The 26347-nt window shown below is 44.1% G+C and overlaps 1 protein-coding gene and 1 long non-coding RNA gene across 2 annotated transcripts; both read right to left on the bottom strand.

Annotated features, from left to right (window-relative positions):
- Positions 1-13399: 13399 nt before the first annotated feature.
- Positions 13400-15539, bottom strand: Hoxd1 (homeo box D1). The gene is given in 2 exon segments (NM_001105884.1): positions 13400-14473; positions 14784-15539. Coding segments are annotated over 2 exon segments (987 nt in total). The 5' UTR covers positions 15436-15539; the 3' UTR covers positions 13400-14138.
- Positions 15540-24502: 8963 nt separating this feature from the next.
- On the bottom strand, positions 24503-26051 carry LOC120101574 (uncharacterized). Its single transcript, XR_015684950.1, has 2 exons — positions 25688-26051; positions 24503-25524 (listed from the first exon to the last, which is right to left on the bottom strand). It is a non-coding gene; the product is annotated as an uncharacterized LOC120101574 (long non-coding RNA).
- Positions 26052-26347: the final 296 nt, after the last annotated feature.

Raw genomic sequence — 26347 nt, 5'->3', positions numbered from 1 at the left:
GCATTGACAGAATGCACTCTCCATGGGGTGAAAGGGGGGAGCCCTGCAGGAAATAGTGAAACAGAGCCTCAGAAAAAGAAGAGCTGGGGTTGGGGATTTAGCTCAGTGGTAGAGCGCTTGCCTAGGAAGCGCAAGGCCCTGGGTTCGGTCCCCAGCTCCGGAAAAAAGAACAACAAAAAGAAAAAAAGAAAAAGAAGAGCTAAAGATAACTTTGCTTTACCTCATCACTTCACCCAAGCACAGAATGAAGCATCTCCTAGCAAGACCAGAGTGAACACATGGACAACGCTTTAAGAAACAAAAACCTAATCCAGCATGGTGACAGACGCCTATAATTCCAGCCAGCAGGAGACACAGGCAGACAGATCTCTGAGGCCAGCCTGGTCTACAGAGTGAGTTCCAGGTCAGCCAGGGCTGCAAAGAGAAACCCTGTCTCAAAAATTAAAAGGAAAAAGAAATAAAGAAATTTTCAAAAAAATATCTGAAGTAGTTATATATAATCACTACAATCCTAGACAGAATGTAAAGAAAAATAGCAAAGGGTTTAGATGGAGAAGATGAATATATTATATATCACATACCATATATCATAAACCATGGTTATGGCTTTGACCCTAGTGCTGTTATTGCTATAAGCAGCAGCCCCTTTATAACAAAGATGTGTACAACCTGTAATATGGGCCAGCGGAAAGAAGGAATTCAAATGGACAAAACCATCCTGGGCATGGAAGGGCAAACTGTAATTCCAGCACTCATGAGGCTGAAGGTAGAAAGGTTCAGGTTAGTGTGAGCTACAGAGTAAGACCTTATCTCAAAAAAAAAAAAGAGGAAATAAGGAAGGAAGTGGGGAAAGGAGGAGGGAAGAAGGGAGGGAGGAATAAGGAAGGAAGGAAGGAAGGAAGGAAGGAAGGAAGGAAGGAGAAAGCGAGGGAGGGAGGGAGGAAGGGAGAAGGTTGGGAGGAAGAGAAGGAAAGGGGAGGGAGGAAAAGGGGAGGAAGGGGCAAAGGAGGGAGAGAGAAAGGAGGGAGGGAGAAATGGAATGGGGAGGGGAGGTCAGATCATGGATAAGGCTAAATAAACCATGAAACAAAACCAGAAGAAATTGATCTTTACCAGCATCTAGTCCAACATTTCCACTTTAACATAAGAAAGAAGGGTTTTGGAAATCGAAAACAGTAGAGAAAGAAAGCTGATCCTGCCTCCATCACTATAGGCTATGAAACAACCAGCAGCCAGCCACCAGTGGGAGTTGTGGGATTCTCTTCTCCATAGATCTGGTAGACATTGAAGTCTAACGAATTCAATGGGTTGCCAAGTTTGTTAAAGCAACTGGACGCTGGCCAGACTGCCACTCCACTCTGTGCTACATAGACACAGTCCCATGCATGAGAAGCTCCCTAAAGCACTTACTATCATTTTTGAACTTTACTACCAGGTTTATAAGTTCCTTGAGAGTAGGACACTAGGTTCTGAGTAGCACACGCTGGAATCACTAAAAGCAGGGAACTTCCAATCTGTATAGGAGAATCAGTGAACTAGGATTCAACTCCACAGTTAACCAGCACTGCTATCTAGAATATGACTCTGACACAGGCCTCAGTGCTGGAATTACTACCATGGCCCCAAGAATAAACTCTTCCTTTTCCCCACCAGCAATGTGAGGGGCTGTTAGAGGAAGAAGAGATCAATATTAGGTGATTCAAAACAATGAGGTAGACACTCCACAAAATGTACACAATTCTAGACAAACTGAAAAAGCTAATACAGCTAGGCAAGGGAAAAAATAGTTTAAAAACCCCCGTCCCCAGTCTCCTCATCCAAACCTAGTGGTGTCCAGTTGCTAGGAAAATAAGCCATCTTCAGAATAAAGCCATTTCTCATCATAACTAATCCTTACTAACTTCCTTCAGGCTTAACTCACAGACTGTCATCAAACTTTTCAAATCTGTATAGTAGGAATTCAAGAATGTTTTGAGGAGACCCTCCAGAAAATGCAAAGCCTACTTAAAAATGTACATTCATAACAAGGTGGTAACAATCCCAGCACTCTGGAGGCAGAGGCAGGAAGATTGCACTGAAGGCATCCTGGACTGTATAGGAACTTTGGGATCCTATCCTATCTCAAAAAAAACTCACAAAGTTTGGAGACACTGCTCAGTTTTAGAATGCTTGCTTCTTGTGTATGAAGCCATGGGTTTGATTTCCAGCACTACAAAAAGAAATATATTGACTTGCTTCCAACATTAAAATTTGTATTTCACCCAGTGGAGATGAAATACCAACCCACCCACAAAACTTTTGGTGGAAAGTTTTGCCCTGTCTACAAGAAATGCAGGGATGGGGGATCGAGCAGAGAGTGAGAGAACCGCCAGCCAATAACCTTCCCAACTTGAGACCCATGGGCAACCACCAATCCCTGACACTATTAATGATAGTGTGTTATGCTTGCAAGCAGGAGTCTAGCATGACTGACCTCTGAGAGGCTCCACCCAGCACATGGAATATGTTCTTCTAGCTGGGCTGCCTTGTATGTCCTCAGTGGGGAGAGAATGTGCCTTGCCTCACAGAGACTTAATATGCAAGGGTGGGAGGATACCAGAGGTCCCCACCCGCTCAGAGAAGGGGGATGAGGGAGAGAATTGTGAGAAGGGGTGACTGGAAAGGGGCAGTAAGCAGGATGTAAAATGGATAAGTAAAATAATAATAATAAATAAACAGCAAGCAAAATGTGTATTTTGTTAGTTTTGCTTTATAAATATGAAAAAAGATCATCATAAATATTTCCATATCTGTTTCTCAACTTCACCTAAGGTATATATTTTACAGATTTATTCTTTGATGTTTTTAATTATATGGATGTATTTGTGTGGGTGTGTGCAGATGTCTGAGGAGGCCAGGAACATTTGGACCCTTTGGAGCTGGAGTTACAGGCTGCTGTGAGCTGACTGGTGTAGGTGCTGAGAAGCAAACTCTGACCAGAACCTTCCCTTAACTGCTAAGCAATCTATCTAGCCCGGTGGTAAACTTTCCTCTTCCCTCCTAATGAGTCTTAAGTTTATCAGCACAACTTAGAACTAATTTCCAACTGGTGAGGAGAAAATTGGACATATGTAGTATCCAAATGCCGAATTCCCTGTTGAAGAAATGAAGGTTAGACCTTATCTATCATTTATTTGACTCATGCATATACCCATGTATATTACAGACATTTTTATTTAATTATTCAAGAATAGGCACATGAGATGCATTATCTAATTCCTCTGGGGCCTCCCATTGGCAAAAAATAGATGCGGAGAGTGTGGCCATCAACTGCATTTTTCCTATATTTGAAAGTAATGACTTCATTATCTCTACATTTAATGATTCACTATTTTTAAAACTTTAAGTAATACAGAAAAGCCCCACAAAGAAAAATAAATCCACAAAGCCCCACTACCTAGAAGCAGACATCAATAACATGTATCAAATCATTAACAATGTATCAAAATGTATCAAGCCATCAGTAACAATGTATCAAACCCTGTACACTAGAAGTCACCATTCCAAACAGTCGATGCATTTCTTTCCTGACATCTCTGTGTTGAGGCTGGAAGCTGAGGAGTGATGGGGAACAAGCAGACACAATCGCTACCTGTCGTTTTTAAATAAAATATGAAGCTTACCTCTGCTTACATTTAGCAAGGGAGAGAAACTGATGGAACTATCAGATTACAATGTCTTCTTCACTAAGAGAGCAGCTAGAAGAAAAAAAGAGCCTTCTAGGAGGAAAGAGGAGCTTGATAGTTCATTTTTGGTTTGTTTGTTTGTTTGTTTGCTGTTTGTTTTAGCAACCCAAATGTGGTTTTGAGTTTTATAAGAGTGCCCTCATGCTACAGAATCTTTAGTGAAGCAGTCTTAAGCTAACAATAACATTTTAGGGGTGGGGTGAGATGTTGAGACAGAGACAGAGTTTTCTCTGTAGCCCTGGCCATCCTCAAACTCATTCTGTAGACCAGGCTAGACTTGAACTCAGAGATTCATACCTGCCTCTGCCTCCTGAGTGCTGGAATTAAAGGCATAAGCCACCGTGTGCTAAAAAAGGTAAATAATATTTTATAACTGTGAAAGATTGAGAAATCTGAAACCTTTATTCCTCATTTGCATATAACCTGGAGTGCACCTTGTTACTGTGATGGTGGGGAATCAACGGCTTGATTTATTTTAGGGCAGACTCATCGGTGTGCTAAAATATATGTGTTATATCGTTTGGTTTTTATATAGAATCAGTTTACAGACCTATAATATTCTCTTACAAAATTCTCAGAGTCAACAGCCAAATCAAGCATGACAAATTTTCCATAAAAATAGGCTCAAAAACTTCTCAGATATCTTCCCCGTGTGACAAATTCCAAGGCATCTTCAGAGACATAAACACAGCTGTTTTTAAAGTTTGTAGGGGAACCTTATGCTCCTAGAAATAAAACTAGATTATTCTGCTGTAGGTGTGCTTTTATTTGCAGTCAAGACAGAAGGCCAAATTGGCTATCTTAGCAGGTTGAATAGCTTTTTAAGTCAACTTAAGAGTTTTAGGGGCAAATAATATACTGTGTATATCAGAATGAAAAATACTATAATTTTAATTTATTCTTTGCAGGTCATTTTATTTATTGGCATTGACTCTATCTTAGCTACAAGTTTTTCATAAGCCAGAAGTTTCTTTCCTTAATCTGTATATTGCATACTTCACCCATCTGAAATGTGGCTCAGGGTTCAAATGTAAGAGGAGGTTCAGACAGCTATGTGTGTGTCATCGTTCATATGATCTGTTGAATAGCAGCTCTCTTTCGACAGTTAGATCATAAGCAGTTAGAAAAAAAATAAATAATCTTATTTACCAAGAAATTTACTCTATCCCAACGTGTCCTTTTTGTGTGATCTTTATTTGTTGTTTGTTTGTTTCATTTTAAGTTCAGACTTTAGTAAACTTTTGGTAGAAATAGCTTTATATACAGTTAAGAAAATTCACAATCCTCTCCTTCCAAAGTAAATTTAAACAGAAATTTCTTCTCTCTGCATCAACCGAGTTAAGAACATAACTGGTGGGTTGGGGATATAGCTCAGTGGTAGAGCGCTTGCCTAAGAAGTGCAAGGCCCTGGGTTCGGTCCCCAGCTCCGAAAAAAAACAAAAAAACAAAAACAAAAAAAAAAAGAACATAACTGGTTGGTTGTTTTTTAACTTCAACAGAGTAAAATTGAATAAAAATTTTAAAAAATACTTTGTTCTTTTGAGGATGGGGAGACAAGGTCTCACTGTGTAGTCCTGGCTGTTCTAGAACTCACTATAGAGATCAGTCTAGCCTTAATCTCATAGCAACCCAACTGTCTCTGTGGGTTTAAAGGCCTGCATTACCCAAAGCCTACTTTATTTAGTGTTCTTAAATGCTTCAATGACCAAGGGTAGCAAAGAAGGTTAACAGGGAAAGGGAGTTGTAGAACTGTTTAGAAGTAGTCCTTTGAGGCAACAACCTTGATTGTCAGGATGTCAGCACTCCAGTCCAATAGTAACAGTGGCTTGATCCAGCAGAAACTGCAAGGCCCCCACTGAATTGGCGCAAGTCAGTAGAAGCAGCAAGAGTCAGCTGGACTACCTCAAGAAGTTCTTTGTTGTGTTTCTAAGAGTGAAGACCAGTGAAGACCAGAGAAGACTCCTGAAGACCAGCAAAGTGTTGCATGACTGGTAACCACCAAGAAAGCATTGCAAGGCACTGCAAGACACAAGCACCTTCAACTGTCTGTGGGGCTATATTTATATTCTTTCTAAACATCGCACACCCTCTCAAGCATCTGCTCAAGCAAAACATCACATGCTTGCTCATGTATCTGCTTCAGCAAATCATTCTTTCATATGTCTGCTTCAGCAACACGTTCTATCTCAAGACAGCTTCAAAAAAACATCAAACGAAACAACCGAGTTTCCAAAGAAACCCGAAATTTCTACTTCACAGGAGCTAGAGAGATGGCCCAGCAGTTAAGAGCACTGTCTGCTCTTCCAGAGGACCTGGGTTTGATTCCCAGGACCCTCTTGGTGGCTCACATCCGTTTATAACTGTGGTTACAGGGGAGCTTATGCCCTTCTGGCTTCCACATGCACACTGTGCATCATGTGGTACACAGGCATACATGCAGCTAAAATACTCATGTGCATAAAATAAAATAAAAATAGCCAGACAAAGTGGGACACACATTTGATTCCAGCACTTGTGAGACAGGCAGGTGGATCTCTGGGAGTTCAAGGCCAGCTTGTTCTACATGCTGAGTTCCAGGCTACAAAGTGAGAGTATATCTAAAATAAATAAAATAAATAAAAAATAAATAAATAAATAAATAAATAAATGATAAATCTTGTCTTCTGCACAAAGAAACTTCTTTGACAATGAGGGTGGTATGTCTACACTAATCTGTGAATATAAGGATAGGTATTTATAGTACAATTGGGAATTATACCGGCTTAGGAACACTGCAGTAATAGGTTCTCTAGGGTTCATGACTTCATCAGCAGTTGGCTAGGGTTACAGTACTAGTCATGAATTCCTTCCTATTCGACAGTCATTATGTCCAATCAGGTGGCCATTGGTTAATACTAAGTGCCACTATTACTCCCTTAGCTCCATCCTGCCATGCTGGTTACTGTTGTGTCTCATGGGCTTTATAGGTCAGTAGGGTTGTCAATTGCTCTTCTCCCTGGTCAGCTTACATATTGTGTTTGCATACTGTAAGAGCTATTCCTCAGGAAGGACATTCTCGGGTCCGTTATGACTTGATTCTGCTAAGCCTTGTGTTAGAAGTGTGTAATATCTTCATTAATAGACTCTTACTTTCATGTTCTAGCAGGCAAGCATGGGCAATGGCCATAGCCTACACTGTTTGGGGAGTCTTTTGAACTTCCCTGGTCAACAAGTCAAATGAAGGTATAGAGAGAATATCTTACAAACATCACTTGTCAATAAAAAGGTTGATGGCCAATGAGCTGAGGCAGTAAATAGGAGGTGGGACATTGGCAGGAAGAGAGAGGATTCTGGGAAATAGTGACAGTAGAAGGATTCAAGGGGGATGAAGAGAGATTCCAGAGACGAGATGAGAGATGGATGGAGGGGACAGATGTAAACCAGCAGGTAGAGTTAGTCAGGGAAATGCTGAGGGAGACACTGAGGAGATGCAGATAAAGAAGTGGGCCAGGACTGAAGGAGAGGTAACTAACCAAGTGGTAAACAGAAAATAGCTTAAATGAGTTAAATAAGTAACAAGCTAATCTGAGAATGAGCCAAAGCTTATGGCCTAGGCATTTAATAACAAATAATTAGTCTCAGAGTCAATGCTACTGGGAGCTAAGTGGCCGGGAGGAAAAACAGACTTAAAAATATTTTATTTTTATAGAGAAGTCTCCCATGCATGAACTCGGACTTTGGTAAGTAATTTATGCTTCTTTAGGGGATCATTATCACCCCAAATGGCATAACTTTATATGAATTGTTTGTATTGGCATGCAAACACATGATCTTCATGTGTGTATTTCTGAGAAAGCATAAAATGTGCCTTTGACATTAGTCCTTAGTATTCTTTATCCTTCGTTTTTCACAACAGATGGATTCCATCTCAGAGATCCACAACTGGTCAAAATGCAGAGAACAAGGGACTGGGAGTACCCATCTCCTACAGGTACAGCTACAATTCAACCCCTACCCCTAAGATTCACAGAAGGGACAGGAGCTGCGCCCATGAAGTGTGAACAATACAGTCACCTAAGAATACCTAGACAATGGCAACACCAATTGACCCCACCATGGATGGGGAAATCAGACAAGGACCCTGAGATAAGGAGCTCCTGTCAATTAGCGGCTGCAAAGAGACAGACCAGTCTTCTCCAGGGCCAAGCACACGGATGGGTTATCCAGTCCCAGGGGGTCAGCGCTAAACACATGTACATATGAACAACACCAAGTGGACCCAGCTGACTGTATTTATATGCACTGATATGAATGGGTAAATAGACAGGCAGGCAGAAGACAGACAGACAGACAGACCGACTGACATGTAAGAATGTTGAAGATGAAAAGGTCATGAAGTTGAGAGGGAACAGCAGAGGGTTTAGAATGGAAGTAGAATGTGGTGGAAATAATGTAAATACAGTATTCACATGAAATTCCTAAAATTAAAATGAGTTTTTTTTGAAAAAGAAAGAATGATAAATTTAATTGTGGAGGGTTCCACAATGTAATAAAGCCAAGTAGATAGTTAGTTACCACATTCTAATTCATGATACCTAGCCCCCAAAATCCAATACGTACGAATTCATATGTCACTATGGATGGCAGAGAGTTGAAGAGGCATATGATAGGCTTAGCTTTACCATTGTCTGGACACCATTGCCAGTATACTGAGAAGTATTTAGTGGCCATTTTTATTACTGCCAAGCTCCTCCTGAGCCTCAGGCCCTTAATTCAATGAGAGTTCACAGTCATTGCAAGTATCCTTTTACTAAGTGTCCTGTTACTGTAATAAATTACCCAAGGCAATGAACTTTAAAACACAAAAAGTTTATTTTGGCTCACAGTCTGGGAGACTTCAGTCCATGTCACATTGGTCCCATGTCTTTCACCCTGTTGCAAGACAATATGTCATGGTGGGAAGCAGCAAAGCTCCTCACTTCATGACCAAGACAGGAAAGAGAGAAGAACCAAAATTCCCATTCAAAGGCATATGCTCAATATGTTCAACCAAGACCAGGATCTCAAATGAGCCACCTCAAGTGAGGCCTAGAATCAGAGAAACCAGAGAAATCAGGTCATGGCTTCCTGAGAGATCATAAAACCTGAGCCAGTGGAGGATGGAGAATGTCCCAAGGCATACTGAGTAAATGCGGAAGGGACCCTATGGTGTCAAATAGAAAGGGGTGGTGGTGGAGAGATGGCTCAAAAGGCTGGAGAGAACACTGACTGCTCTTCCAAAGGTGCTGAGTTCAATTCCCAGCGACCACATGGTGCCTCACGACCAACTGTAGTGGGATCCAATACTCTTTTCTGGTGTGTCTGAAGACAGCTACAGAGTACTCATATACATAAAATAAATATACAAGTTAAAAAAAAAGAAAGGGGGAGAGATTTGATTATCCACACACCCATTCACTTGGAGTCTCATACATCTTAATGGAATGGAATGGATTTGAGGGGTTTTTTTTTTTTTTTGATGTTCTGGAAGTTATCAATGATTACCTCCACTCAAGGAATCTCTTGCTAGATCCCAGTTTATCTATTCAGGAAGTAGCAACTTCTAGCAGGCTGTAACTGTAGCTTTCTATTCAAATCAACAGCAGAGAGAGGCACTATGTATCCTACAGTAACAAGTGCTGAAGCCAAATAAATTACTTTTTAAAGCATCAGGCATGAACTTTAAGCCAACAGCTTGTTGATATGAATCTACAAAATTTAGTAGTATTAAGTAGTCATTTCAGTGATAACCAACAGAGTAAAGGATTGCAGAGAAATATTAAGGTCACGAGGATATTTAATGGCCACCCGGAGCAATCCCCTTTGTTTTATAGAAGAAGCTGATGTCAGGGAAGTTATTTTTTTTCTTTTAGTTATAAAACATAACTGATGATAAACCCCAGGTCACCTTCCTTCGAGTGGTCTTATGTCAAGGTCTTTCACCTCAGGGGAACTAACAATAAAGCTCTGATCTAATCCTTCCTCTCATCTAAACCTTCCTCCGTCTCAGAAGCAGAATCACCCAGCAGAGAACCCGTGAGGTGAAGAAGTACCATCTCAGCAGTGAGATAGGCAGGCCAGGGGCCCAGAGGCTCGGAAGAACACATGATTGGAGGGTGCCATAGAGCCAACCAGCCCTCTTCTCCCATTGTTTGCTCTCTGATGCATTTGAAGGAAGTCAGCAATGGTTCTGGTTCCTCTGCTGGAAGAAGGCAGCAGTGGGTGTCAATAAGAGCAACTCCTGGTCAATGATGTAAAGCGATCAGTTCAAGGAAGAGGTGGAGAACCATTGGCAGGAACCCAACAGAACCTAAGCTGCGTTCATCAGGACCCTTTCTGGTTCCGTGAAAGCCTCATCTTTCAATCACAGTTTTGTGTTCATCTTCTTAACGGGGCCCTTCTAAACTGCATAAGCGCAGGCCCCTGATGATGGGGTGTACTCAGCAGCTCAGTGTCCCCTAAAATAATGCCTTGAAACTGTCTGTGGCTTGTTTCATTAGCTATTGCAAGTTCAGATGACCCCCCTTTCCCACTGATATCAATAATAGGATTCAGGGCAAAAGAGGTGATGTTGAAACTTCTTCAAGCTAAGTGATAGATAGTCTTTTTCATATGAATATTTGGGATCTCTTTCCTCTTAGTTTATTATTGAATTTAATTTAACAGTTTCTATTGAAATTATATTTCTGAGCAACAAGGATAATTTAAGAAGCAATTACAAATGAGGTGTTCAATAGAGCTGTTTTGCATATTTATTGCATTTTCATATCTTGGGAACAGGATAGAGGTAAAAAACAATGAAATCCTGATTTCTATTTAGATAGAGATTTATCATTATTTGCGAGATATGTCCACCATGGTTTTACTTTAAAACCACAAATAAAGTTTTAACAATGGGCATTTTTCTTGTTGAGAGGTCTGTGGTCAGACTAAACATCTCACAGAACCTGATTAGATCCTGAGGTTTTCAAATTCAATATTCCGCAAATATAGAGCACTTCTTTGGCCGTAAGAAATAATTAAGAACTTCGGAGCTGATGTAACTTGCCTGAGCCTGCTTCACTTTCTATGATGACATGATAATCAGACATAAACCTCTTCTTGTATTGCGTCCCATCATACATAGGTTTGAGGCAGGATAAATCACTCACAATTAATCTTTTCACAATCTAGGTCTTTCCATCACCAAGGTCTTCATTTGCCAATAGTCAAGTTAGGGAAATTTTATGTTATTAAATGCTTTCTTTTTCCTCCCAATTATCCCGAATTCAGAAAAGTAGACACTCGGTCATTATGTGAAGACAAAGGAACATTGAATAGTTAATTATACAACAGCCAGAACCGTCCATTGTGTATTCATTCTTATAATAGATCGCTGGAGGGTGAATTAGCATATTTAGTTTGAAATCTTGTAAGATAGAAATGGGATTGCTTTAGTGGCTAAGGTTTGCATGTCAGCCTCAGAGTACAAAGATAGCTGCTGTAAAGGATCACAGAGCTCCGAATAATGTCCAGATGGATGTTCGGTGAGTGAGTCACATGATAAGATGTGTCAGATGATGTCTAAAACCCACCGTTTCTGAATTCCCACAGTATCGCTGTGATCCTGCAGAGTTCAGTCGTTCTCCTACAGACAAACCCTCTCCACATGACAATCTAAAAATCAAATATGCAAAAGCCATTGAGTTATAGCAGTTTCTATAGTGTTTCTTTACTGGAAGAGATCTCCAAAGGTCACCTAGTTCGTCCCATCTCCAGCTAGGACTCTTCGTAGTACTGAATATAGCCGTACAGTGATCTGCATTAAGAAAGCTTTTAAAGATCCCTGGGGTTGGTCAAAAAATAGCTAATATTGGCCTGATTCATAGAACAGCATTATATGAATGTCAAAATAGCCACCTTCATCAAGGAAGACATCCATCAGGGCTGTTAAGTGCTAGGGCCAGCTTCATGAGAAAACACTTAACTTTCTCGGAGAACGGGTGGCAGACTAAAGAAATGACCAAGTGTGGTGGTAGCTTTTGTTTAGGTAGTTCAATGCTTGTCAAAAAGGAAACACTGCCATATCAAAGACCACAGCAGAAAACGCTAGAGGTGACTAAAGAGGACTAAAGTAACTAACGGTTAAGTGGGACTTCTGACAGGTCCCTTCAGGTAGCTGCCCTGTGCAGAGAGGAGGTAGATGTTAAAACGTAAGAGTAATATCAACGGACCTACTCTTAAAGTGATCTCCCCTCCACCCCCAACAGCTGAGATTGCTAGAACTAGAGTTCTTTCAACTCCATGAAATGGTAGATGAGGACAAGAATTCAGGTGTGATTTCACATTCCTAACACAACTGTCACATTGCTGTGTATCGAGAAAAGTAATCTCCCACTGCTGGTTAAACTTCTGAGCTATTACAGCTGGAATGCTTAGACTGAAGTCTGAAAACATAATGGAGTAAGGTTTCTGCGGGACTCATTTGCAGCTTTCAGTCTTTCTGCTGAACTATGTACAGATCTTAAGGAAGCAGGGATAACGTAGGGGGAAATGTCCTAACCTGATAATTTTATAAAACACCCACTTGCCTTTATGTGTTTCTGTTGCACTTTTCTTTATAGTTATGTAATTATGAGGTAACACGGGAGCCCTCTTGATTGTGGGCACCTTCTGCAGAAGGGAGACTGAGTGGAAATAAGAATCGAGGTTTTTTTTTTTGTTTTGTCTGTTTTTAATCTACTCTCTTGACAGATTTCAAACTGTACCTCTTCTAAGAAATTAATTTAAAAATATTTCCCTGTTTAAAACAGACAAGTAGCCCGTGTTAGTGCCTCATGCCTTTAATTTCAGCACTTGGGAGGCAGAGGTAGGAGAATTACTGTGAGTTCAAGGCCAGCCTGGTGTATAGAGTGAGTTGCAACTCAGCCAGGGCTATACAACCTTATCTAGGAAAACTAAAACAAACAAGCAAACAAAACCCGAACAAATACCCTGTGTTCTCAGCCAGAGCTTGGTCTGGCTTATAGGAAGAGGATGCTCTTACGCTGGCTTCTCCCAGCCTCCATTACATAGGAAATCGGCCACTAGGAGCTCTTTTTATGAGCAGCTGCTTTTCTCAGAGAACACAAGGATAAAGAAACAAAGTCTTCAGGTCACTTTTCCTCTTCCCTTTGTGAGAACAAGAGAAACAAGAAAAAGTAGATCTCCCCAAGTCTCTGGATTTTCAGCATTCCTGCAGTGGTACCTGGCCCCTGAGTTAATGTGCAAATCCACCATAAAGCTAAGGGGAAAGAACTAGTTCCTTAGTGTAGCTCTCTGCTATGTACATCAGATTTGCACAGATAATTGTGGATAATTTGCTTTGTGTTTACAACCTGTAAGAACTTTTGCCAGGAGTTGTGGCCCATGCATAACCTTAATTCCAGCACTGAGGATGCAGAAACAGGCAGATCTCTCAGAGTTCAAAGCCAGCCTGCTCTACAGAGTAAGTTCCAGGACAGTCAGGGCTACACGGAAAAACTCTTCTCAGAAAGAAAAAAAAAAAAAAAAAGGAAGAGGAGGAGGTAATGGTGAGGGTGACACCCTTTGGTTACCAATGTAAACAAACTCTCAGTTTGAAACTGGATCAGCTTAAGGAATCAAAATGAAAGGGATGTAAGAAAAGGCAGAGAATAGTAGATTCTGTAACTTTTATTACCAAAAAAACGATCAAAATCTTTACATGCTATGCATGACATTAAATGTCATATATAGGGTTCACTGCAAGCAAATCTTTAAAAAATATACATACTGTATATATTTATACTTCAAGTTTGAGTAACTGATGTCAAGGTATAATTAGATTCTAATCCTTATCTACCCAATGGATTTATTCCGGTACCAACTAAAGAGCGATTGTGTATCTTCACTCAGGCACAAGAAGAGGTAGGAACGACTTTAAATAAAACTGGAGTACAATATGAACATCATTGAAGCAGCTTAGCTCCATTGAGGGAACCCTGGCTAGCTTTGGTCATTTCAGGAAGCTGAATATATGTAGTCTGTCCAGGAACTTAAAACTGAAATGACTTCAGAGAGGTACGTTTTGACCACATCAGACTAAGAAGGCCTGCCATTCCGTACCCAAGAATTGTTCATGACTAACATAGCAGCGTTTAGGCTGGTAGCTAGACAGCTTTCCCCTGATGAGGCAAAAATAATATGCAAATAAAAGGTATCAAATATATATCTCTATACATAGCCTCTGGGCCTCAGAAGCCAGTATAGACAATTCCTTTGCCAAGTAAAATCCGTATTAACTTCTACCCACGCCCGTCTCCAGCCTAGACTAAGCTTTTAAGTCTATACAAAGGTGGCTGGGGGCAGTCTGTGACTTCTGTATAATCCAAAGGTCCTCAGCCTTAAGAGTGGGCCTCAGGAAGGCTCTTGAGCCTGAGAAGGGCTTCCTAGATTCCGGCCAGATTTGATGGGACTTGTTTCTGACCCGGGAAGTTGAAGCGAGGCCACAGAGGCAGCTGTGGCCAGAAGCCCCTCTCGTTCCCTTTTCTTCTGTTTCATCCTCCGGTTCTGGAACCAGATTTTGACCTGGGTGTCATTCAGCTGTAAACAGTTGGCTATCTCGATGCGTCGGGCTCTAGTTAGGTACTTATTGAAATGAAACTCTTTCTCGAGTTCTGTCAGTTGCTTGGTGCTGAAATTCGTGCGGATGGCACTGGAGGGGCTTGTGGCTCCATATTCGGACAGTTTGCCTGTAACATAAAGAAAGACAAGGTGTGAGCAGGATGAGGAGATGCTGAAACTACCCAGTGGGACTAGGAGTTAAGATCAAAGTCACAGCGCAGCCCTCCTGAGTGATAGACACAGCTGTACCAGAAGAAGCGCTCTGCCGAGGCCTCTGTCCTAATTTTCTCAGCTCCTGGGGCATTTTCTGACCCTGGGATCTGACCGCTTAGGGGCAGAAGCTCTCTCCAGGGCTCGGTGGCCACAGGCTCCCAGCTCTTCATGGAGGAGGCGGCTCCCTGGACCCCAGGTGCCTCCCCCCAGCGCCCACCTCCTTACTTTTCTTGGGGGCGTTCCTCTTCACTTTCATCCACTCGAAAGTGCTGTGGGCGGCCGGGAGGCCGGAGGTGGGCGAGGCGGGCTTGGGGCAGGCTCCGGGGGCCGGGGACACAGTCTGAAAGGGCCCGGGGTGGCCGTCTGCGGGTTCCTTGAGACAAGCGGGAAAGGGGCCAGGCTCGGCAAAGGCAGCGAAGTCCACCTGGCCGCTGAGCAGGAATGATCCTCCGCTGGAAAAGACCGCCGAGGTGGCATAGTGGACGTGCGGGCCGCTGTCGTCCGCTGCTCTCCCAAGCGCGCCCGGAAAGTCGAATGCCGGCCCGGACCCCAAGAAACCATACTCGGCGGCAGAGGCAGGTGCGGCGCCCCGTTCGTAGGCGCCTTCCAGGGTACAGGGCGCGTACCGGGACGCGGCCGGCTGCGGGCCCGGGGGCTGCGCGGGGGCTACGGGAGGTGAAGGCGTGGGCCGGGCAGCGGCCAGGGGCAGGCAGCTCACGAAGGCGCCGTCGCCGCTGCCCAGGGGGAAGGCGGGCTGCAGGGCCACTGGGCGCGCGTCGGCGCGGCAGAACTTGGGTGCGAAGCCCAGCACGTCGCCGCCTACCCCTCCGCTGCCTCCGCCCGCAGCGCACGATACGTACTCCAGGTAGGAGCTCATGGCTCGATCCGCGAGACCCAGGCGCCGCACCCTGCCGGTCCGCTACCCCCGCTGCCCTCGCCGAGCCATGGCGAGCGAGCCCGAGGTAAATAGTGGCCTCATATACCGGCGGCGGCAGCCACGTGGTGCCAGCCCGCCAATCGGCGCCTTCCCCGCACTGGCCGGTCCCGACTGGAGTGCGGTTCCACGCGCCTGCCCTGCTGCCAACTTAGCCAAAGCGTCCGGGGGGCCTCCGCCCAGCCCAGAGAGAGCGGCGCCGGCGGAAGGGCGGGGCGAGAACCCTGGACATCAGCTCCCGGGACAGGTATTGCCGGAGAAAGGCAGTGGAGGGTGAGGGATGCAGCGGTCAGGGCTGGTCCCTCTTTCGACCCCTGGGGACTGACCAGAGGGCTTGGAGGAGGCTGGGTAAAGTATTGCTTTTGCCCTGCGGGAACTCTACCCAGCCCTCCCTCTGCGAAGGTCCAGTTACTCTTGCCCCTTTTTCGGGGTGCATTCGAGTTTTCTTGACCCAAACCTGGAGGAGACGTTCGTTGCCTTTTCCCTCCTTTCTCCCTCACTGACGACTCCTGGGGACCACCTAGGACAGGGGATGAAATCATTTTCACTATCTTTTCTTTGCACCATCCCCCACAGCATTCATTCTCTTCAGCTCCCCTTACAATTTGTGGTGACATGCTGAGGATGGATGTTTGCAGTGTCAGTGTGGATTTGGGCAGAAAATAAGTTTCTGTGTTGGGGGGGGGAAGAAGCCGGATTTTCCCCTCTGACGAGGTCATCAGAATACCGAATCCACCCTGTACCCTGAGAGGTCCTTGTATACTATTTAGAAGGCTGGCACGCGAGCTGTGCATGCTTTCAAGGAGACTCTTGGCTAGCGGGTGCTGGGCATCTTGGGGACTGGTCAGATCTCAGAGCTTTGGACTGGCTTGTACCTTAAAGCAATTAAAGCTTCTGTTCCATCAGATAAGTGCTGCGTCGTCTCTTGTGAGTGTAATCTGAGGGCTCGTGATGTTAATGGGCTCACGTCTTTCCCTTGATAATATGGTTTGTTTACTGAGTGTAGAGAGACGGGAAATAAAAGTGTAATTGGCACAGGAAATGGAGAGGAGAAGGGTTATACAGACAGGCTTTACACTGACAAACTTTCCAACTTCCTTAACCGTTTCTTTTCATGTTTTCCTCTTTAGGGCAGTAGGAAAATGCCAAGATAAATAAATACAGGTTATTCACATACAGCCTTAAGTAAGAGTGAAGGCGGTTTTCTAAAAGCCTGTGTAGCGAAGATTCTGCTCCTAGTTTACTCAAGTGCCCTTCAACACTTGATCTTTCGCAGCCTCTAAGTTAGAATGAGTAAGGTGTTGTCATTGCGTCCACTTGTCCTAAAACAGCGATTGAGCCCTCGCCTAACATTCTACTCAGGCATCATAGTCCAGGGAGTGAGCCCCTTCCAGGGCTGTGGACTTGTAAGTAAACAAAGCTACAGCAAAAGTATTTTATGCTGGTGAGATGAAGCTGGTGCAGCTTAAGAACCTAGACTTGGGAATGGAAGTGGGGGGGGGGGACGTGTAACTGAGCACAAAGCTACAAGAGTGTGGGATTCTTGACACTGAATGGAAAGTAGAATCCTTCTACTAAAAACAGCCCTTCCACCTAAAACCACTCATTATCCGCCTTCCCTGGAGCATATTTTTGGCGATTCGGTCTTTGCTTGAAGTAGAAACTATACTGAAATTAAATAACTAGCTGTTGGTATTTGTACTGTTGTTAGTTTTAATGATCGTATTGAGAGTGTACATCAGACACGGAGGTTGGTGTAGGTTTCAATATGTTCAGGCTCAACTGTAGTTACCTGGTGAACCCATAACGGAGAGCTACGGTCTGTTTATCATCCTCTCTTCTTTTAGTTTTTGAGTCCTTGGGGTATCCTATGCTCTGGAGCTCAGACTGATGTTTTGGATCCAGGATTGGTTCTTTTATTTTGGTTTCAATGTGCTGGGTACCCAACCCAGGGCCCAACACTTGCCAAGCAAGTGCTCTACCACCGAGCTACAGACGCAGCCCTTGAGTTGGTTCACTTGTTGTTTGTTGGAAGCCAAACCTCTGGTCACTTCATGGCCAAATTCAGCAGATGTTTGCCATCTGCACTAGGCAAGGACATTTTACTATGACGAGAAAAAATCATCCTCAAAGCAAAGGAACAATGTTCATCTCTGCTAGGTTCATCCTACTTCCATTTGTGCGCTCTCTCTCTCTCTCTCTCTCTCTCTCTCTCTCTCTCTCTCACACACACACACACACACACACACACACACACACACACACAGATCACACACCCAAACCTCACACAAATTAGGCAAATGCTCTGACACTGTATCCCCCACCTCCTACTCCAGAGTAATCTTAGTTTATAATTATCTGAGGAGAGATCAGAAGGTATTAATGCGGGAAAATGTGCATTAAAAATTTGTGAATAGAGGATATATTTTAGCAACAGTTTGTCTCCAGTATTCACAGAACATGAGGGAAATATCTTACAAATTATATTACTCTGTAAGTCCTGAATCCCCAAGGGCCACTTGTCCCTATGTGTCTTAGTGCTGTGAGCTCTCCATGGGAGGTGACAGCCAAGGGGCCGATTGCCAGAATGCGTTTGATGTAGGAATGCTTTGAAATAGCCTGTCTGCTCACCACAGCAGCCATCCACATTCCCACCCTCCCCCACTACCTTTCTCTCCCAATCCAATAGCCTGCTAGCTTCTCTTCTGATAGAAGAGGTGGCTCCTGGTGGCCTATCTTCTGTGTGTTTAAAGCTGGTCTTAAGAAACACCAGGACACCCTCTGCTGTAAACATTGCTCGATAACCCCTGGAGATAGTAAAGCACAATCAGACTCTTGACTCCATAGATCCAAGGCAGAGCTGACTCTCTACTTTTGGAAGTAAATTAAGGGAGCCAAAATGTTGTATGCCAGACTAAGAGAAGAGAGATTAGGGTAGAGTTCTCTAAAGTATCTTCAGCCATCAAAGCATAGAGGTAAGGATGAAGAGGTCCTAAAAATAGGAATTTTAAACTTCTTAGCAGTCTAATAACAGGACCCTCCCTACAGAAACAGTAGAATGCTGTGCCTTTCCCTGAGTCTTACAGATAAGGCCCATGGGCCAACCAGATCTGGACACATGGTAGGCAGTTAATACATGTCTGTTGGTCAGAAATAAAGAACAGAACCAGTATATGCTACCATTATTTAGGACTAGCTTAGGGAAGAGTACCCTCGAGTTATCGACACCCAAAACTAATTTGCAATTATGGAGTCACCATAGAGCAGAGGGTCTCAACCTTTTTAATGCTGTGGCCCTTTAAATACAACTCATGCTGTGGTGACCCCCCCCCCAACCATAATATTATTTTCATTGCTACTTCACAACTGTAATTTTGCTACTGTTATGAATTGTAATGTAAATGTCTATGTTTTCCAATGGTCCTAAGAGACCCCTGTGGAAGGGTCAGTCATCCCTCCAAAGAGGTCGTGACCCACAGGTTGAGAAGCAGTGGCACACAGGGCTGTCTAAAGGTGACGTTTCACTGGCGCTCTATGAGAGGTTTTGATCCTACTGACTCAGGAATCTTTATTTTTAACAAGCTTCTTGTTACTCAAAACCGCACTGTGAAACTTTTCGCTGTGGAAGATGGGACTCGGGGAACAGAACAGCAAGGAAATGCTTCTGTAGGAGGGACAGTGAACAGATTGAAAGACCAGTGTCACCTGGAAGTGACACATGAGCATACCTGAATCGTGGCCACGTGAGTAGCAGTGTTAGAAAAGTAAGTATAAAGGCCAAACTTACAGAAAAGGTCTTAGAGACCTGGTCAGTTGGGGCTAGAGAGTTCAAAGGTTAAGAATGCTTGCTGCTCTTGTAGACCTGAGTTCAGAGTTCAGTTTCCACCACTCACATTGGACAGTTGACAATGACCTGTAACTCCAGCTCCCCAGGATCTAATACATTTTTTTGCCTTCCTCGGACACCTCCATATGTGTGCTTATATGCACACAGACACATATACACACATAATGAATGAATGAATGAATGAATGAACAGACGGACGGACAGATGGATGAATGAATGAATCTTAAGTGGTCATTTACTGACCAGTCAGTGTTTCCCGATGACTGACCACATTCTGCTACTTATTCCCTTAGCTGACCTTGAATGGGTAGGAAGTGACATTTGTTTCTTCCTTTCCTTAGAGAGATCCAGGAGTCCTTCCGAAGCAATGTTATAAGGAGAGGAATGAGAATGGGGTTTTCAAGTCTTATTTCCTTCCATCTCCCAACTTACCTGGAAAGGGCATCAGAGCCTAAGGGATCCAGAAGGGGTGACAAGCACCTTGGCCTAACTCCCTCTGGGTAAAGGGTGATCAGCGTATGGTGAAAGCTAGAAGACACCTTACACATAGAATGGGTCCAACTCTTAAGTGGCTTTACTCAGGAGCTGAATGAGAATGCTATCCTACCAAAAATGATGGAGCTTGAACTTCCCAGTGCATTGTCTTCCTACATCCTGGACAAAGGACGAATGAAGGCAGCCCCTTTCCACCATGGGCACTACAGCACCCTCAGTCCTGAGCAGGCAGAACAGTGCTGAAGGTGCCCTCATTTCTGGGAGATCTCTTCTTCCTTGGAGAGTTTGCTTAACCTGTACATTAGACTTCCGCAGCTCCACCCTGAGTCTCCAAGAAGAATAGGTCCCCATCACCACTTTTCCCATGAAGGTTGACTATCAACCCTGGAAGGACCATAAGAAATGGCCCTGTGTGTTTCATCAAGTAGAGCAAGTACAAAAAGCAATGGATGCGAGATAGCCTATCTTTGGTTTAATATTTCCATTAGAGGGTTTGCATCGTCTCTTTATAGTCATAAATACTTTGTGTGTTAACCCTTTGTCATATGCTATACATTTTCTTAGCAAAGGGGCTGGGGTGTCTGGTGGTAGACTGATGCTTATCTAGCGTACACAAGGCAGTAGTTTGATCCCAGCAATGAGAAAAGATTCTCAGCATACCATTCTCTTCTCTGTGTGGCGTGTACGAGATGAACTTCTATATCGTCACATCTTCTGGTTTCTGTCTTCAGTACTGTGTAGAGGCCTTCCATTCTCCTCTGCTCTGTTCACATTGTTAGAAGAGTACACACAGGCATACACCAATGTGATACACATCTACTGGCCACTTACACTTTGTTGCTTAAATTGTTTTTATGTATATCGATGTTTTGCCTCTAGGTTTATCTGTTTACCACATGGGTACAGTGCCTATCAAGGCTAGAATAGGGATATCAGGTCCCCTGGAACTGGAGATACAGTTGTTAACTGCTATGTGGGCCATGAGAATCAAGTCCAGGTCCTTTGGGAGAGTAGCCAGTGCTCTTATCTGGTGAGCCATCTCTCAACTCCCGATTTGTTGCCTTGACGGTTGGGATGTAGTTCAGCTGTATGGTGCTTGTCTGGCATTCACAAAGCCCTGGAGTTCCATGACCAGTATCGATGATGATGATGATGGTGATGATGATGGTGATGGTGATGATGGTAATGATGGTGATGATGGTGGTGATGATGATGATGGTGGTGGTGATGATGGTGGTGGTGATGATGATGATGGTGGTGATGATGGTGGTGGTGATGATGGTGGTGGTGATGATGGTGGTGGTGATGATGGTGGTGGTGGTGATAATGACATGTTGCTTTATTTTTTAAAATAAGTAATACATTGACAACTATATGGTTCATTCAAAGAAGCATGCAGTGAAGTCCTTGTCCCCAGCCATCTAGTCCCCTCTTCACATAAGCAACTAATTTTATTCATTTCACGAATATTTTTCAGACGCTTAATTTTTATTTATTTTCTATTTCACGTGCATTCATGTTTTCCCTGTATGTACGTCTGTGTGAGGGTAACAGATCTTGGAGTTACAGACAGTTGTGAGCTGCCACGTGGGAGCTGGGAATTGAACTCATGTCCTCTGGAAGAGCATTCAGTGATCTTTACTGCTGAGCCATCTCTCCGGCCTCTCAGAGACACTTTATACATGAACAATCCATGTTTCTCCATATTTTTAACCCAATGGTCATCGGCTAGTCAGGGTCTATGGCTCTGGTGTTCTTTCCTGTGGGATGATGTCACAGGTGAGGCAGGTACAAGATAGAAGGAGGCCTGTCATTGGACAAGAAGGAAGGATGGGTGGGAGAAAAGTTTGAAGGAAGAGGAGGAGACTGGAACGGAAAGGAGGAAGAGACAGGAGGGAGAGGGAGAGAAGCCATGGCAGGACAATATGGCGGGTGATGTTAAGATTCCACACTATACCTTTACAAGTTGTTACAAATGTTTTTAAGGGATGGATGTGTATTGGGCTCTGTATGTTTAGGTAGGCAATTATATCTTAGCAACTGGGTCAAAGGTTATTGTGTTGTGTGTTCTTTCATGTGTAGATTTAAGTGTAATGGGATGTGGGGCAGCTGGTCTGGGCCGCCACGGAGTTGGGATGTGTGTTTCTGGCATAGAAACTTGCCTTGGGACCTAGATAAGTAGAGAGATTGCTGCCAGGCTCAGAGAGAGGCCTTTGGCAGTGTGATATGGGCTAGAGCAGAGCGGGTGAGACGCTTTGCTGACTGAGACTTAAGATATCTAGCAGATATCTTGGGGCACCTCGGTGCCAGACCTAGTGGGGGTAAAAGGCAACCTTACTTTTTTTATTTTTTATATTTTTACAACAGCACTTTCCTCTGTTGTATCTTAAGATCTTCCCATACAGTAATACAGACAGAACTACACAACTAACTTTTGAAATGTCATACTGTTCTACTATGTACACTTTCCAAATTGATTTTACTGGTTCCTGTTGACAGGTCTTCACCCATTTCAAACTTCTGCTAATAAATACATATATACAAGTTGTTACCCATTAAGAAATCCCTTGAAGCTGGGCAGCAGTGGCTCATACCTTTAATTCCAGCACTCAGGAAGCAGAGACAGGAGGATCTCCATGAATTCGAGGCCAGCTTAGTCTACAGAGCAAGTTCCAAGATGGCCAGAGCTACACAGAGGAATCCTGTCTCAAAAAACTATCTTGAAATGGAGTTACTCAGTCAAAGTGTGTATGTGCTGATGTTCTCAATGCATCCTGCTAAATTGTTCATTTTAAAAGCGAAGCAATGTAATTCCAGCACTCAAGAGGAAGGAGGACCGAGAACACAAGCCAGAGGCTAGCGAGATGGTTCAGAGGTTGAGAGCACCTGCCTCTGCTCTCTCAGAGGACCTGGGTTCGATTCCCAGTACCCACAGGGTAGCCAACAACTGTCTGTAACTCCAGTTCCAGGGAATTTGATCCCTTCTTCTGAAGTCCTTAGACACCAAATATGTGGTGCACATGTCTACACGTGAACAAAACTGTCATATACAAAGAATAAAATAAATTATTCTAAAATGAAGAACACAAGGCACACTCTGAGAAATTGAGAAAGGCCCTGTCTCAAGTAAAGCAAAGACCCATCTTGTATTTCTATGAGTAACTTACTTATCAGAGTTCCTGTTTCTTTACACCCTTACCAAATCATTGGGGTATTAAAGGTGTTTGTTTTCTTTTTTAATCTGATAAACAGAAAATTTCATCTTTTATTTACCCTTACAGCATCCCATAAAATGTCATTTTCCCTTTATCTGATCTATTTCACAGACAATAACTGGCACAGAAAAAAACAAGCAACTGGTAGCCACAACCCTGTGAATGGCCAAGGTCAGATGCCCAATGCTCTTCCTATACTGTGCTGTTCCTCACAGAACTTAAGCATCCCAATATATGATGTTTAAAAAAAAAAAGCCAAAAAGCTTTTTGACATCTGCTAAGAGGCCTCCTCTTTAGTGGTTTGATACCAACACCACATTTCTATATGAATTCTCCAGAGAACACCCCCTCTGGAAGCAGAGGGCTCTGACTACTAATCTGATCTGACCTCGCCCTGAGCATTAGGGTGGGTTCAATATCTGGAAAGCAGTAGGGTGGTGTTGTTTTTAATTTCCCTGGGACTTATTTCTCTGTGGCCACCCAGGATCTCAGTATTGATCACCATGATGAGGGTGGGAGTATGTTTCCCCTAGGTTTGAGCTTTATATAGAAGATTTACTTGGGCTTTTCGAAGATAATTCTAGCTCGAGTGCTGGCAAACACACACACACACACACACACACACACACACACACACACACACACACACACCCCATGATAAACCTATGAGGTAGATATCTTTATTGACTGTTTTGTTGACGAAAGTGAAGTTCAGAAAAATGAAGTGAATCGCTTAGGGTCTATCAGTAACAATGTAGAAAGCACCAAATAGACCTGCACTGAGCACTCCCAGCCTCTTCCTCCTCCTCTATGTATTGAAGTTAATGGCTTGACTCCCACTCAGTCCCTCGAAACAGAAAGTCAGGAATTTTACCCATCCTGCTTATCACCAAGTGCTCTGAGTCCAATCTCTTAAATGCCTCTTCTTCTCAACCTTGTTCCTTTCTCTAAACTGGACTATCTCCTTTCTCCAATTAGACACAGTGCCCCCAAGAGTTAGCATCCAGTCAGATAATGAGCATCTTGTCCCAGCTCAAGACCTGATTCCAGACTCCTCTCTTGCCAGCCATGGTGCCCTACTCCAATCTACTGCCATTGTTCTTTCTTCCCTTTTTTTTTTTTTTTTTGCATAAGTTCCTTTCTCTGCCTGGTTCTTCCTTGACCTGAAAAGCTCTTAACTCTTCAGAAAACCAAAACCACTTGAGAAGCTGGCTTGATGCTACAGTACGGTTAAGAGCTCTTGCCTTTATTCTGGAACAGTGAGAGCAAACGTATGTTATAGCCCTATCAGGCTGTAGGAGAATCTCTCTCCCTCACTAGACTAAGGGCACCTCCTGTTAATTACTTAGCCTTGTATCTATCCCACAGCATAAAGCAGTGCACACAGGAACTGCTTAGTGGGTTGGTGGAAGATCAAAGAAAGGGACAGGACAAACTTAACAAAAGAAGCAAGTTTAGAGTTTTTGGTTTTTTTTAATTGCTCAGTGGGTTAGCATATTGTATTAAGCTTAAATGCCGCATCATCTGTCTGAAACAAAATGGTAGTAGGACATTTTTTTACAAAATAAGTTCATTTCCACCCAAAATAATAAGGACAAAGAGGGCTGAGGGAAGGAAGACATTCTAGGACTTTGATGAAGGCTGGGTTTTGCAGCTGACCCAACTGAAGAAGCGTTTCAGCCAGAGAAAAAAGCACAAAGGGGGACTGGGCCAAAGCTTTTATAATTTACAGAGTGCATTTGCTACTCCAGAGGTAGTGAAGGTAGTTAGGAGTGTGTCACCACCTACTCCACCCAAACGGACCTGGTGCAAACAATTCCAAGGTTCATGCCTGTCTGTGGAAACCTCCATCTTTCCTTTATACTACTAAAATGAACTTTCCAAAAAAGCTGAAGTAAAAATACTTACTAGTCTTGCTGCTGCATTAGGCAGGAAAGATGTTGGGAGTGATGTAGATGGATATGCACATACTTTTATTGTAACTTTAAATGGAATTCAAGTTTACTCCAAGTTCAGTGGCAGCCTTGACCTACTTACTCCCACGCAGAGGCCTGCAGGCAGACTTGGGGTCAATAAGAAACCTTGATTCATTGAGATTGCTCTTGCCCTGCCTTCAGAGAGAGGAACAGAGAGACCAACGTGAGTGTCACTGGGGTAGAGGGAGAATGCAGGGTCACAATGGGTCAAGGGACAGCGTGGGTGCAAGTTTGCTATGAAGTGTGAGGTCTGGGGTCTGGGCTGGTGGGCGGTGGTTAGAGCTCAGGAAGTAGTGGCCCTCCCTTCGGGTGCAGTGCAGAGTCGTCCCCGACCTTCCCTTCCGGCGTGCCTGGAGCCTACGTCGTCGCTGCTGGGCAGGCGCAGGACTGTGTGTCGCCCCCTCCCTCAGCGCTCACCCGGAGTGCCAGCATCTCCTCCGCTTGCGGTTTCTGGTCGGCTCCCAGCTGGCCCAGACTTGCTCCAAAGTAGGAGGAACCGCTGTCGAGCGAAAAGTGCACACCGGTGATTGATGAACTCTTAATAGGACTAACCTTTCCCGCCCCCCACCCCAGACACACACACAGAGGAACCCCACTCCCCATCCCGCCTCCAGGGCGGGCACAGAGGACGCGGCCGCCAGCCGGTAGGGTGATTAACTCACCGTTTGTCTTTTTCGGAGAGTTCCAGGTGGACGCGGGAACACCGGCGAGTGACCGCAGCCTGGTCAGAGCGCGAGTCTTGTAGCCGCGCGGACCAAGCGGGCTTTGTGCCGAGAGCCCGACCTCCCGGGCAGGCGGCTGCTATTGTTCCCGCGGGCGACCGGGACTCTGAGACTGGAAATCACACCAGCCTCCTGCTTACAGTGACCCTAAGGTCCAGGGACCGAATCGGGGCTTCCTTTGTGTTCTCCTGCCAGCCGCGGGGATGGCCTCCGTGCTGCTCCAAGGAATGGCAGACAGGAATGAGGAACACTGGGACCAACTCCCCAGAGCTCTCCTAGTGTGACCCATTTTCCTACAAGGCCTAGAGAAGAAGGAGGGGAGGGCTAGGGTATTTGCAGGCCAAGGAAGTGAACAATAAAGCCATTCAAGGGTCTTCCAGTCTCCTTTCCTTAAGAAAGGGCCTTGCCCACTGGCTCTACCAGCCTGCTTCAAGTCTGTTTCCCTGGTCCATCGTCCTTGTATCTGGACCAAAAGCTCTTCGTGAATCCTGACTTATACCGGGGATCTCCTCTTCCTCTGGTCCTCTTTAATGTTAAACCCCATTTTGGTAATTTTTCCAGACCTTATTGAAAAAATGAGCCAGGCTAGCCAAAGGAACC

Source organism: Rattus norvegicus, chromosome 3, assembly GCF_021556685.1.
Source record: "Rattus norvegicus strain SHRSP/BbbUtx chromosome 3, alternate assembly SHRSP_T2T, whole genome shotgun sequence".
In the NCBI taxonomy this organism is placed as follows: domain Eukaryota; kingdom Metazoa; phylum Chordata; class Mammalia; order Rodentia; family Muridae; genus Rattus; species Rattus norvegicus.
The sequence above is the reverse complement of the archived record's forward strand: the minus strand, read 5'-3'. Positions and strand labels throughout refer to the sequence as shown.